The 16,008-nt window shown below is 40.7% G+C and overlaps 1 protein-coding gene across 11 annotated transcripts in view; it reads right to left on the reverse strand.

Moving 5' to 3' along the window:
• The window catches only part of LOC118422840, a 118,733-nt gene that overhangs the window by 12,686 nt on the left and 90,039 nt on the right, over positions 1-16,008 (reverse strand). For all 11 annotated transcript variants that reach the window (XM_035830627.1, XM_035830626.1, XM_035830625.1 and 8 more), the window contains 3 exons: positions 15,844-15,954; positions 15,426-15,470; positions 11,019-11,090 (listed from right to left, as the gene is read on the reverse strand). In XM_035830627.1, coding sequence (XP_035686520.1) covers positions 11,019-11,090; positions 15,426-15,470; positions 15,844-15,954 — 228 coding nt within the window. The remainder of the gene's footprint in view (positions 1-11,018; positions 11,091-15,425; positions 15,471-15,843; positions 15,955-16,008) is intronic.

Below are 16,008 nucleotides of genomic sequence, written 5' to 3' on the forward strand. Positions count from 1 at the left end.
TAACAGAGGCATACCTCTAGCTTTTCTAGTCACAATCTGAACACCTGTATGTCTATGCTTCCTGAGCCATTTGTATGCTAAGAATGTGTGTTCTCTTCTCCAAACGTTCCTGTCAACAAATGTAAAGGTACTAAGGGTAGTGGCAACACCATCCTGAATATGATAATGAGAATATTTCTTGAAGGCATCTGAGGATAAATCACCCCGAGCAGCCAATAAACTGCAGTGCTACATGGCAGAGGTCAAGATTTTTCATTGTTTAACCTGCCTAACCACAGGTAATTGCGTAATCACGGTTTGATTGATAGTTTCATACGTCAGCATGAGCATCCATACGTTAATGATCTGATCAGACCAGACATATGTCAGAAAAATTACTAGTTACCCCATGTGACGTTTGAATTCATATGCCAATCACCAGTGCTCAAACTGAGATCTATATCAAAGTGGGCCAATAAAGAGAGTAAGAATTGTCAAGATTTGAAACTTGAGAAGGAATGGACGTAGTTGGAGGTATGTTAGACATCCAATCCCCCTCTGGGCAGCTTAGGGACAAAACGTAATTACTGCAGTTGTCGTGTGCCCCCATCGATCAACCTGTGCTTCTTGTAAGGCATGTGTGCTCGCATATGCAATTATGCTCACACACACATCTGTGCACAATTTCACAGAATAAAGACACACCTATACACAAAACTTCCTCAAAACCTGTCTGTTACCTCATACAGACATAATGCAAGTGCCAGTTACCTCATTTCTTACACTGCTATTACAGCAGTTTGCATTTCTAATGCCGTAACTCAATGCCAAGTATGTCTTCCTACTAATACAAGCTAACAGCCTTGGTAATTGAAATGAAAAGGAACCAAAATGCAAACACATGTTGGTGGTAAGCTTCAGTATTGGTACCATATGGGTAAAGCATTCAGGGAGGGATGACGTACTTAGTGACACCAGTATGTCACCTCAAGGTGAGTAATCAGGGAACCCTCCAACCTCCTTCAAGGCTATCAAAACAATATCAGTGGGACCTTGGGATTTTATTCCTTTAAGATGACAGGTATACTGGAACTTGAAATACCTAGAGAGTCATTCCTTGTCAGACTCTAGTTGGCAGCTAGTGAACCAACTAGAGAACACTTGCTTCTTGGAATAATCTTACTAACATACAATGTATTGGGTAATTAATTAATATAAAGCACAGGAAATCTACTACCAACTATCCTTAACCACTGCCTTCCACTGACCTTGGCAGAAACACTATGTGATGTTAAATTATGTCGTGCTGGATATTTCCTGATCAGAATGCAAACAAAGCAGAAGTAAAGTCAGGACAACACAATAGATACAAATTTATATCAAGAACAAATTTCCCCAAAAGTTGTCATCATCTGTCTACCGGAAGTCATTCAAGTTCCTCTCTTAACTCTACTATGGTCTTTCTTTCTTGGAAAAGAATTATGGATGGACTTCTCTTCATAGCAGAAATGTTGATGGCTAAATGGCATCAACTTCTGCACTGATCATTTTGAGAGAAAAAAAGCTGCTGTCAACTGTCTATCTCACCTACCTTAATTAACTTACTGTGGCTTGGCAGGCATTTGGGAGACCAATAATGGCCGGGAGGTCTTTTGCCCATGACCCTGAACCTGTGAAAAGGACCAAATGAAACAGCCTTCTGTCACATTATAAGCTGATCCACAGCAGAGCTGCCACCACACCCTGAGATCAAACCCTCCTAGTGGGGACTTAGCATGCCCTCTCAGACTTTCCACTAAATCCTAATACCTTTTTTCCCTATAACCTCCAAGATCTGTTGTACAGATATAAGTTATTTTTGGCAACCATTGAAGCCAGTAATGTGACTACAAGCTGTCCAAAGAAAGGACAAATTTCTACACCAAGATACATTTTTCAACCTTTCCAAATAGAAAAGTGAATCAACAGGGAATAAAAAAGCGTACCTGTCTGTGCTGTACATCCATTTTCTGCAAGATCCTCATGTTTGCAAGGACATGTACATGGACAGGTCTGGCCAGAGGGAAGCGCAGGGCTCAACTGGACTAAGGCTCAGTTTACTTCTCCTGCGGCTAGGCGGTGCGCAGTGATTGGAGCAGCGATAAGCTTGAAGGGGGGACTTCCTAGCGAGGCTTGGCCAATCACAGCGCTCAGACACGGACAGAGAGGGCCTTGAATTTGTGGTAGAATTACCATAACAGAGAAGGAAGTTCCTCCAGGCAGGATTTTCCCCCTGAATCACTGAGGGGCAGTGTTCCTGCACGTGGTTGGGCCCACCGAGGGGACTTTTTAAAAACCACCTTGCAGTCAGAAATTCAAGTACTGACTATTGGGAGATTTCCCATGAGCCCAAATCTACCACTGAACCACATTGTACTACTTCTAGTCTCCCAAATACTGACACACCTGCAAGACTTGTTCACATCGGAAGCGACCAAGATAAAGATTGATAAAACAGAACTTCAAAAACATGAAGAAGAAAAATCACATTTCAATAGCCCTCATTCAGAAAACAAAACAAACATTCTTTTTCTAGTTTTACCCCTTGTCTTCTTTCATCTCTTTCAGAACAAGAGCTGAAACTCAAGATATTGGCATGACCCAGTCACTAGTTGGCTCCAGTTTAAGCCTATAATCTCCAGTGGTACATTTCCAGAGGCAGAAATAATGCAGCTGCTGTGACTGCTCAACAAGCTCATAATACTTCATGACATTCCAAATAATGCGATGATGGGAAAAAGTTTGTAGGCATTTAGAATGCTGTTCATCTTCATTAAGAGTTATAAATTTTTTTCTCCATTTCTAAATTTCTGATGGAAAAGTGTCAAGACTACTTATGACATGGCAAAAGTTCATGCATGTGCTACTATTCCCTGCTGTGTTAACAAATTTGGAATGTCAGGGCCTCTGCCAAGTAAGCAAAAGTTCACGTGCAGCATTGTGTCTTTAGAACTGCACAGGTGCTGCTTTTCCACACCCATAATTTTTCTCCTTGTGAGTCGTGCCCTACAGTTCTCGCTGTTAACAGCTAAGACCCACTGGAACACAGCCATTTTTTTAGTGGTTAACCAATCATGCAGTCCCCAACCATCACAACCATAACATCCTGGGTTCTAGTTCATTTCCTTACTTCTTTGTCAATGTGATTAAGTTAAAATTCCGGGACTTTGTTGTTGCTCGTGTCATTGTGTGGCATTCCGCACGTGCCCTAACACTCTTGTCTGGTACCTACCCTGCTTTGAAAAGGTGAACAAACACATGCCCAACCCACTCTGCAAGAGGTTTCCACATGGTTTCCTGTGTTTGTGTTCTTCGCCATGTTCAAAGACATTTGCCTACACTCTACACACCACAGACATTATGCTCTTGTTTGTCGTACAAATATAAATAAAAATTTCCTTGCAAGAATATTGGTATTCTCAACTACTTTTGAAAGTTTATCATCATTACCATCCTTTGTTCAGTAAAAAGTAAAAGTTTTAAAACCGCACTATTCCCATACAATTGTTGACGTATAAATATATTGCGTCACATCGCAATACAGGAAGTCCCCTCTTATTGACTACGTCATAGGAACTTGACATTCTTGAGTTTGTATGGTTCTCACAGTCATAGTGTTTCAGTTTTTTGAACTGTGCACTGTTTGGTGCATTGTGAACTAAGAATATAGGCCAGATTTACTAATGATATGGAAGCACAACAACTCAATTATTTGTATACCGACAACCCACGTCATCAAACGAGTCTAATTATCTACCATTCTTCCCACTTCCGGTGCGATAATGAAAGCAATTAATGGCACTGTTGATAACACATTATTAAGGACTGTCACTGGCTTATACAGCAGGACACTCTGCTCTGTAGCGCGTATGCAAACAAAAATGTTGGCTGTACAAAAATGTTCATCCACAATCCAAACACGAAAACCACACGGGTCATTCTTTTTGAATATTCGTGATCCCCTTTTAAACGTGTGTTCTCAAACATACCAAACAAATTCTAATGTTAAATTGCTAAAACTTAAGTTCTATGAATAATCTCCTCTCCTCTACTGACATGTGAATGAAGTTGACACCATAGCCTTGTACATGCATTGTGATAATACCAGTGAAAAACACATTTTTGGAGTGCAGTCCCTTATTACGGCAAACAGATATTCTATCAAGTAGGTGATCACACATCATAAGCACCAGTGGATCCATAGTTACCTTCTGTGGCAGAACAGGCCAACAGCAACTAGCAAAGACCATGTTTCAACTACATACCTAGACCGCCCCTTTGTACGCATGAAAGAAATTAGTACATGCCCTGATAAACCCTGGTGCACAATACTGTCACCATGTTAATCATTTTCTGTACCGAAAAAACGAACCGAAAAAAGATTCAAACCACACAAAGACAATTTTGCTCATCTAAATACCAATATAGTCTGCACATTCATGCCAGAATTATGTTAGTGAAATGAGTACTGACCCCCCATGCGAAAAAAAAAGTTCCCTTGGCCTCTCGTCAAATGTCAGCTATCCCCTGTGCAGACCAGATACTGCTATCATAGCCCTAAGGCAACACCTCCCCCCAAATACCCTTCTGTCCGTATGATTTACAGAAAGCTTGCAGCCAATGTAAAACACACTTCCACTCACCATAACTCCCATGTATATTTCATCTGCAGGATAGTCCCAGGACAAGACAAAATCAGGTCTGTCCCTACCAGCGGCCGGATCAGAAGTGCGGGCGCCTCCCCGGTGACTCGCACGCTGTACTTTGTCACTCCTCTCCTATGACTAACCCGTCCAGCACTCCAGGGCAGGCAAATGTAAATAAAGACCCAACCCCACCTCATTAGCATATACCTGACAGGAGGTGGTACAAAGAACAACCAGCGATTTGGTACGCATAGCGGACATGCAGTCACCGTGGGGTCGGAAGCGTTTGTACATGCTAAGTCCCCCTCCTTTTACCCATGGGACAGCTGCTTGGAATATAGTTTGTTTTCCTGCAGTTTGTACACTAGAAGTGGATTCTCACAGCACTTCTGACCAATGAGAACACTTGACACACTTCTGGTGGCTCCGTTTTCATGAATTTGGCTGTCAAACCCATTTCTACATGACAGATGTTAATGCCTGGTTGGAATTGTTCATTCTGTTTATCCCAACTTTTGTTATTTCTATCATCCCTTCAAACATCGGACTTCCGACCACTAATATTGACCCATTCAGGATTATTCAAACAATTTCTGACTCCACCCCCTTAGACTTGCTATCATTTTACACTTCGTTAGCCAACACCTGAACAGTGTTCAACTTCCTGGCAACAATTGTTACAATATTCCTTCCTTCCTCCCACCTGGTCTGTAGAAATCCTCAGAAGATGACTTCCTGTGACAGTAACATTCCACAGGTAAATGTATAGGACACTTCCACTGTAATATCCTGTAATTTCATTATCCTCCCAGATTCTAGAGCTCCTCCACAAAATTTCGGATATTTCTCTTACTCAAGGAAAAGATATGTGTCAATACTTTTGAATTCCTAGGGCAAATAACTGTCTGACTCAACTTTACTATGAGGTTTCCTAAAGGTGTGAAGTTGCACGTACAGGAGACAACAAGAATCTAAGCCATGCACAAACAATCTGACAGCTTCTATAGCACCTGTAACTTGGCTTCTTCCATTCTCCTATTTCAACACTCATCCTTGTCAGAAGCACCCGCAGAGAAAAGGGTGGAGTCCTACTTTTTAATCACTAATTTTTCCAGGTCACAAGGCACTAAAATTTACTAGTGGCCCTAACTTCCTGGGTAATCCTAATATGATTAAGTCATTCTTTTCTTCTTCTCTGCAAATTAGACAAGAGGTAAGGGTTACGGGTGATTCATTCCTTATTCATTCTTCCCGTAACTTGCCAAGAAATGTGATCTTGGCGATTCATAAGAAGGAAGGATACCCAGGCACATATTTTGAATTCATGATACATTTGTACAATGCATGTAGAGGGGGTGGGGCAGGGTCTGCTGAGTATCTATGGTCTCTTGTCTCACCTTTACCTTATCAGTGTGTACAAAAGACTGCAGTTTTAGAGTGTTACAACTGCAGTATTAGTACAGCAACTCATCAGGATTCTACATCTTTAACTTTAAACTTTAGAATCAACATGCTGTCTTATAAGACCCATTCATCTAAACCTTAATGTTTTAATGTGAGTATTCAAATTCCGTGGCACTGTGAGAAACAGGACCAGGGGCTTATAACAACATTTCCAGTAAAATTTAGGGCAACTCATTTCTCTAGTTTCATGTATGCCAGGCTCCTGGAACATGTTCGGATCTTCTTCTGTATCTGTATCTATATAGCCGGTATAACCGCCCTTCGGCGTAACACACCAGCTTCGCAGGCACGCGGTGCGGCAGCAGCTGGTTATATTACACTGAACGATCCGTCACACCTAACTTCTGCATTCTGCTTCTCATGGCGGCCTCACCTGATGGAGTGCATGTATATGATCCAAACAAGCTCTGACAAACTCATACAACAACAAACCATTTATCTGGTAAATGACAGACAACAACAAAACGAAACATCCTCCCCATGACTCACATGTGCCTAGGGCAGTGTGCTCGTTTACAACAAAATTTGTAAAAACAGTAATTATTTTGTCATAAAGACAACTGTGATGTGAAATCCATCTTCAACCACCGGAAGTAAGCGTGGTGTCAATAAACTCTGCTGATTCGAGTTCATTGACCAGTCATGATCAGTCCTTTCAATCTTCAGTAAGAATCTGAAAAATGATGCAGACATTTTACAAAACTGCTGCAAGACTTCTCTATCTATTGTGTTTTAAAGTGACACTTTATGACTTAGAATATCAGACTACTCATTTGTACTCATTACTATTACTGTTAAGACTATTGCTGGAAAATCACAGGTAGAAAAAGGACTTAGAAGGATCACTTTTTGGAAATGACCTTGAGAGGAGGTTGATGCCTGACAAAGGTGGATACCTGACACTAGTGATCATCCTCAGGATGTAAAACGTAATGAATACGTCTGTAGGAGCGGCCTTCATAGTTGGCGAAACACATACGCAATGTCTTCCATACAAGTATGACCTAGATTTTTCACCGGAAAAAACACGCAACAAGCCACATCGCTTTCTATATATAGTCATATCCTCATACTTACGATGACTAGATAATTGCTCCAGAAAATACAAAATATGTTGGGTGATAGGCAGTAATGTGCAAGGCTCAGAAATCATGTGAAAGGGCAAATATCAGTGCGTGTATTTCAGAACCATTAAGGTCTTTCAATTATTGGGGATAAATCCACAAAGTCACCCTTCAAAATATTGAGATCAAAGCAATTGATGTTATCCAAACTTTTTCAGGTTGTGGAAAACAACTAAACAGTGAACAGCCACTTGTTCTCCTCAACATTTCATGATGACATCTGCCCTTTCCAAAGGTGACAACAGTTCCGATAAATCAGTTCCAACTGAACAGAGTCACGACAGTTACTCACGTAGGTTATACAGAATGAAGGTAACTCCCAAACACTCTCCGGGTGGGCTAGACTGCGTCACAACTTTCTTAAAGTTAACGCATGATGCATGTACATGTGTCAGACTAAAAGTAAAACTGTGTTGGCTCCCCCCTCTGTAAACTCTACACTGATGTGATCACAAAAGAGCTTGTTCCAGATTTGAGCTCAACCTGTGCATGTGTTTGAGACACAGAGTGACCTCCTTTGTGAGAGCTGTTGGTTCAGTATAATGGCATATTGATGCAGCTTTTAAACACACAAAAACATGTGTCAGAACTGTAGTGTTGGTCAGAGACTGTGTACTAATGACGTAAATGACCCCAACAAGTCAACTCATCCAGAAACACTGTCCATGAATTTGACAAGCGAATACCTAGGGCTGCACAAAGGAAGAAAAAAGATACACTCCTGTCTTTAATGTTCTCAGACTGCAGAAATTACAAAGTGTGTATTCCCAAAGTTACAGGGCTATGAAATCTATGAAGCTATAGTGGTAGATCAATGTTTGCGGAAGATTGTTTATAACACCCCTAACAATCCCAGCTCAAGTGAGGTCAGTAACCCCATCACCAGACCAAAAATGAATGGAACCATGGTAACATAGCAACTCAGGTGACAAACCCTAGACTTGGTTTGTTTCCAATTGCCATGTAACTGTCTGACGCCATTCTGGCAAGTCTTTCTGCAGTCCAAATGTGCCAGTGTGTGCAGAATTTGGCACGTCATCTCTTCTGAAGATTGACAGCTCTCTACAGTTTTATCTGTGAAACCTCCGCTAGAACGTTAACCTTGGCAAAGATGTCTAAAACAGGTTCAGAGTCCAACACTTTATTGCTTGCAGACTGGCTTTCCAAAATTTAAGTCTCTTGAAGGACTATAGGCATCTCTAAATTTCTGATTAGTAATGTTTGAAAAAGAAGTTTCCATAAGTTTTAATCTTTTAATAATTTGCCGGGCAAAACATCTTAATATTGCAATGTTTGAATTTTCATTAATTCACTATTGTACCAGAGGCAATCAGAAACAAATTTTGTTGGAGTTTCTCACTATTAGTTTACAACTGCAAAGTACATTAGGTCCAAGTTCCAGTGCCTGGCAAAAAAGTCTACAAGGAACTGGCAATGCACCAGATGTCTCTCATGACCTTGAGCATTTATAGCTGACTGGGGAGCTGTCAGACTTGCCACACATTAAATGAGTGAGGTACTGTTTTAGTGCGCCATGACACTTGTACCATGTTCAACAATATTTGGGTCCAGATGTTCAGATAGTACAGGTCACTACATTTGGTTTAGATAGTGCTTGGCACAATAAAGTACTGTGTACTCTCAAACAAAGCTCAACTTGAAACAGTCATTAGCTTTACAATGGAAGACCTCAGAAAATCAACAACCTTCGTTGGTCTTAACAAACACTTAAGAGAATTAACTAAACTACCATGGCAGGTGTAAACCTATTCATTACACTGAGCCAAGAATCATTTATTCTCATCAAACTGCATGTCCCTCCAGATGAAATGGTACATTCCAAAATCAAGCTCTGTGATTGGTGGGAAGAAATGGACTTCCAAATCCTGTGGGAAGACTGTACCAAGAACAGATCATGAGTTGGATTTTGATTCAAACTAACATGTGTCCCTAGGTCTTTTGACTTGGTTTCTAACAACTTTGATTTTCTTAAAATGGACATACTCCCAGACTCATACAGAAATCCACACTGAGCTAGACTCACCTATTATTTGTGTTTCTTAGTAACAACAGAGCAAATCGCACTAGGAGCTTCATGACATCACCAACATCCTTACTGTTTCTTGCTAGTAACTGAGATCACAGCATCCGAAAGGCTGACACAGCGCTCACATATGGAACTTTTCAAACCTGCGCTGTGGTGAGTCCAAACACACTGTAAGTCAGACCAAGCTAACAAGTGCCTGAGGGAGATGGCTTAGGAATTTGAAGTGGTTAGCTTAATTTAGTCGAAGAAGTTTTGATAACACAGAGCTGCTGACTGAGCCTTGTTCTGCGACTGATGTTCAAGAAAAAGGGACAATGCTATGAAACCAGACTTGTAAAGACAGAATGGACTATATCTGAGGTGTGGATCAAAGCGTATTATAAAGGAATGCACTACTTTTGAAGTCTGCTTCGCTGGTGGAAAAGAAGCCAGACCCTGAAGGTTGAAATGCTTTCCTTATTTTCCTGTCCTTTGAAAGATGGTAACATAGAACAGGAAGTCTAATTCTGATTCCAGACTTGTGATGGGATGTCCAAAGAATCTGACCTAGTTTGGAAGAGACCACATTGGCCTCAATCTACAAACAGCAACGACAACAACAACACTACATTAATGCATGTAAGACTATTTATTACACAGATGGCAATGACAATTTTTGTGGTCAATACAAAAGGATGCCAAAAACCAAACTTGGATACTGTACAACACAGGCCATAGCAACAATCACACAACATTCTGAATTTCCCTTCGGGCAACGAGGTATGTTGCCTATGCTAATGAGAGGAACAGCTTAGTACCCAGCTCAGCCAAGGGCTCAACCACATGAACTAACCAGCAGGAAAGATCTGACAGATATCTGTAGTCTAATCACAAAACCCATCTTCAACCTTTTTCAACTTCTAATCAAATGTTCACTACAATTACAAAGATGTGTGTTCACTTCTTTAAATGAAATCTTTAAATTGAGTTGGCACAGACTTAGACTTTGAAAGTTAGGCTTTTATGCTTTATCAGATTTCGAACACAACTGGAGAGACGATTCCTACACCTGATAACCATTGACATATAGTATACGACATGCCTCCAAGGTACTGACACAGCAAACTTTTAGCTTTTACGTCAACTCCATGATGGTGAGGAACAAATGGTAGAAAATGCTCCGGATACCTTCACAATTAAAGGACAGTAAAAAGTCGATCCAGTATAAGATAACCTCAAACCTTGCTGTAAATAGAGTCGAGGACATGGCCAGTGGCAATGTGTAGGACCTTTGTAACCTTGAACCAATTTAACAGGGACAGGTGTGACAATGAGTAAAGCCAGTGTCAGGGGCACATGAGGGAGGGGGAGGGGGGTGGGTGATGCCAAGTACAACAGTCCTGAACTGCAATGCCAACAGTTTCTGTCCATCTCACACAGTTTCTGTCCATCTTTCTGGACATGTTCTGGTAAGAATTACCATTGGAAGGTTTTTGGATCCAAGCAAGTTCTCAAATAGATTTAGCTGGTAAAATTTATAGTACCAATCTAGAGTTACAGGTTAAGTCTTGAGGTACATTAGGACAGCTAATCAAGAATGTCTGACAGCTGCAGCTGAGAGAGAATTATACTTCCAACCAATTTTGGTAACAAAGCCTTGGGCAGCCAGTTGAAGCATTCTTTTTTTTTTTTGAGAAAAATAAATGATCTTAGACACACTAGTAAGCAGACTGAACTTACCGAAAGTTTTTCTTTTTCATATAGAGCTAGATCGTCATGGGGGAAGCGCTCTTGGACCTGCATCATTTTCATCTGAAAGGAAAAGATATAATTAGCGATATTGATTCTGATAGGGTTGCAAAATATGCCTAATTCTTTTGTCTACTTCACAATTAGAAAACAAAAGGGACACTGCGTGATCTGGTTAATAGTAAGTATTGGCATCAAATCATACCAATTGTACTTAAAACCGCATAATGCTACCAGTATACGCAACCCCTTTGGTTGTCAAATGACACAAACATAATAAACAAACACACTTCAAACAGGTACCCCTCAGGGGAATATCACAAAGTCATTTTCTTCTGTGCTCTTGCCTTGATAAGATCTAAAACAGTGCCGAACAGACACTTTAAGTACATATTCTATGGACATTTGCAGAGCCTTAAAGTTGCATTTAGCTTTGCAACCTGTTTCAATCAATAAATGAAAATATCACAGATCCAGTAAAGCAATTTCACATTCAAATACACCTCATACACTCTATATACAAGCATAGTAAAGAAAGCGTGCATAAATCAAGTTGACACTTACCGCATTGACTACAGTGGCGTTATACATTGTTCTGAGGTGTTGTTCCAACTAAATATCAATAATGTAATATACTAAAATCCAACCGCTCACAAGGATGTGTGCACTTTGGTTGCCCACACACAAACAGAAGACTCATTCCCAAGAAGAAGTCTTGTCTCTAACATAGCACAGGTTGCCTGATCAGGAGATTATGGACAAGGATCCACCGCTGGGACGATTCGACAGTCTGGAACTACTTCTTGGAGCTCCCAGTTTCTTTCAAGACGTCTTAGCAGACGTGACAATCATCGTAACTGCGTCAACTTCCGTGTGGGAATGGGTAGGTACAAGCTGGAAGCGTTGCGGAGCCTGACTCTAGTCCTGTGTGATAGCTATCTTTATCTGAGTATGATGTGCTTTAGGCTATTCCATTCTAAAACAAGGAGGGGTGGAAGGATACCTTTATGTTCCACAGCTAATACCTACACTTTCTCACATTTCCTTTCTTGCTGTATTTACCTTCCTCACTTTTTACCTAATAATGAAACAATTTTTAAAAGATGATCTTTAGACCACTGGTACTCAAGTACAGGCTAAAAATTGGTGGTTCACCCCTTATAAATGGAAGCGACTGAAGACTCTTAACTGATTATAATACACCAGTATTTGGTGACTTCACTATGTTGGGATGTTGCTCAAGAAAGAAACAGGAAAAAAAACAAAATAAGTGACACTCCCTTTCCCGTTATTAACAAGAAACTTGATTTAATCTTTCCTTGACAGAGAGACAGACAGATGACCTCTAAGCATCAAATCATCTTTGCTGAGGAAATGATTGGGATATTTCTTCACCCTGATGTATTGACAAGATGTCAAGGATCACCCTTCTTAGAAAACCATCAAGACGTCACAGCTTCCTCCACAGTTGAGTATTACTTGGTCATACAAAGTATCAAGAAAGTGAAAATCCCAAAGATAATATTTTAACAGGGGTTGGAAGGATTTGTAGCAATCAAACTCTGCAAATTATTCATAACAAAAAATGATACATCCTCTTATTAGATACGATTCATCAAGACTGTCATCATTCCTCACAAGTGATTAGAATTCTCCAGCATTTTTCTGGTTACGTTTTCAAAGAGGCCATGGACACAACTGGTATCTGCCATTCATCAAAACTCTTTCAATACACAGAAAATAAAACTTCTTTCAAGGTTGTGATAGCAGAAGTTGATTGACAGACTGTGTTACTTAACAGGCACATGAGAGTCAATACTTGTCATCACTGAGAAATGGACACTGCAGCCGCTCACACAGATGGAAGCCTTGCTGTGGGAGCCTTTGTAGAGAGGTCTTGAGATGCCACACATTTCTCAAACAACTGGAGACCTTGCGCTGATTCATTTTGGACCTTACATACTAGGTCATTTGCTATTCATCTAGACAAAGACAGTTAAAATTGTATATTTGTAGCTAAACTAACTGATATGCAGTAGACTGTTAGCCTGGGTACCATCCAGATAGTAGTTCGCTCCTATGTTCGCTTCTGCTATCCGTCTGGAGACTTGTGCATTCAAACCGTTTGGTGGTGACGCCAGTTGATGAGCGAATCAAGGAATGGGTTCTAGAGCACTTGTTCGATGACAACTGTCCGGCACCCACATGCGCTAGGGGACGTGGGGCTTTTCCGGTGTTGGAACACCGGTTCGAACGATCACTTGAACCCATTCCATAATTCGCTCATATGTGGGGAACAATCAGCGCCTGCTTCCAAAATTTGGACGATTCCAGACGTTAAGATGGCCCGCGTTCCCAGACGGAAACACAAAGAAGCGACTGTATATAGTGTACAATGAACGTCGGAGCGAACTACTTTCCGGATGGTACCCAGGCTAGTAGACTGTATGATAAGAGAACATTTTTCAAATACTCACGTAGTGAGATCCCAATATCCAACGTTTTAAGAATTGAATATTGTTGTTTTGAGTACCTTTCCGAGGGGTACTACTAACAGTCCAAGCCCTATAAATTCTAAGTGGCAATGGTAATGTTATTGTACCACATCACTTTGTAACACTACTAAGAGCTGTTTACATGCCCCAAAGCCAAGATAAACAACCATGCTTAGAAACAAAATAACACCATTTGAACTGTTGCAATGGATCCCTCTACTCTCCCATGACGGTCTTTTTCAACAAAACAAGCACTATACTCAGGTCTGAGGGCAGGGTGCAGGTGTGTCCTTGTAATTACACACATCAACACCAGTCCTCCCTAATCCTAGACTCAACTAAGCCAAGTTCAAGACCTTTTGACTAGAAATATCTAAACAAGGTATTGACCCTAATCTTTTCATGACAGATGGTGTTTCAATGGTAACTGTAATGTTTTGTTTGCAGAACACTTATCCTGAGCATAAACCTACAATACTTTACTCCATTTTCTCAATATAGTCTGGAGGGTCACACCTGGCCATGTTAACAAGCAGTCTCTTATCACAGTTGACTTTCCATATTTCCAACCACATTTCAATTGCCAAAACATGACAGTTTAAACATGTACAAACTGGGCAGGTCTGAGACATTTCATTCCTCACATGCACATATTTCCCTCTATATGTACGTAGTAACCATGGCAGTGCAGCTTATTTTATCACCATTAAATGGTGATTACAACCTAATTGTGCAGGTCTCACACATTAAAAAAACCTGTAGCACTGGAAAAGGGTGAAACGGCAGGTGGGGGAACACGATCAACCGGCCAGAATTACCAGAAATCTCCAAATCCTAACAACAGGACACCACATGATCCATGCACAATCATACAGCATATTCCACACTCACCTGAAAACTAGGAGCAGTTGCACTGCTTGATGCACCCATCTTTTTGACAGATGAACTTGCCTCTACACTCCTCAAAATTTACAACCCAGTTGAATCCCTCTGCGAATTTGTACGACAAGATCCGAGGGCACCTGCCTAACCTTTCGCGAAAAGCATGCTATGTCTGAGGAATGTGCCGTAAGAAATGTTTTGACATGTTGAAGGCAACGCGATCAGCCAAAAAATGAGGACAACTCTCCGTAGGATGTGCTCACTGGCAGTCTTGAAGTAATTTCCATCTCCATAGGAAGCCGAATAGGCAAATTACCTGCTCTATACATGTAGCACTTTGAAGGCAACGATCAAAAGCCAATCAAATGTGGATGGCCGGATCTTTGTGCGATGTACGCTTCATTACCTTATAAAGGTGTGCCTCCTGGAAATGATTTATTTTTATGGTACGATTGACGTCAAAGGATGATCTTATTGAATAACAAGGGCTATGATATGATTCACTGTTAGAGAAAACAAATAGAATAGATTATGCTTTTATATGATTACAGCTGAAGCACAACACTTGCCAACGGCTGTGTAAATCAATTACACCAGTCACGATACTGTCCCGTGTCTTCATTTCTACCAGCACTGTTATTCTGTGTTTTGAAAATTTACAATTCGCTTATCTGCAAGTCTGACTCCCTTCCTTCCGCTTTATGGTAAAGCATCAATAAATACATGGACTCTCAATCATACTGAAGCAAGGAGGTTAGCGCATCCAAAATTCCTCTTCATCATATAAGGGCAGAAAAACAAAACCTTAAATCATACTGTCTCTGGAAAGAGACAAAATGTTGTGACATTCCTTGTTGTGTGCATACAAACCTTGCCCTCCTCCGTTTCTGGCTGATGATACTAATAATCATATGATGCAGACCTACCTTTCAGAGTCAACATCTGCGCAGGGTCAGACAACTAACAAATCTGGGTTGAGCTGCTAACAATACAAACAAAATTGATTTTCCATGCTCCATACCTCATTTTCTGCAAAGTTGACCTCCTCTTCTCTCTCTGTCACCATCTGTTGAAACATAACAGAATACAGAAATTTACAACTGTGAAAAAAGTTTGTTTTGTTTTTACTTGTAGTAAGTCGTACTGATACAAGTCTCAATTTTCACGTAGGGCCGGCACACCAAGGCTGTGTAAGACTGCCATCTACAAGAGCTATTATGTACCAAAGCTTGCACTCGTGATTTACAATGCAAATTTTGAAACATTTGGACAGAATATGGACAAACAGGATTGGAGTATGCTGAGGCAGATGTTGCTAGCCTGCAATCAATTTCATGCCTCAGGTGACCTCAATACAACATGATTGCCCAGGTCTCCTGAGCGTTATAACCATAAAAAAAGATATGAAGCAATATTTGGCATCACAGAAGGACAAGTACCTTTTGGACACGGTTTGCTGCCTTGGTGAGGTCATCGAAGTCAGGATGGTCTGACGGAGTTTCCTTGAGAAGATCTGAGAGGATCTTGTTGTACTGTGGAACTCTCTGCACCTGTAGTACAGAAAAAGGAAATCGATGTTCATAAATGAGTCCTTTTGCTCAAGA

The sequence above is a fragment of the Branchiostoma floridae genome, chromosome 9, assembly GCF_000003815.2.
Source record: "Branchiostoma floridae strain S238N-H82 chromosome 9, Bfl_VNyyK, whole genome shotgun sequence".
Lineage (NCBI taxonomy): Eukaryota > Metazoa > Chordata > Leptocardii > Amphioxiformes > Branchiostomatidae > Branchiostoma > Branchiostoma floridae.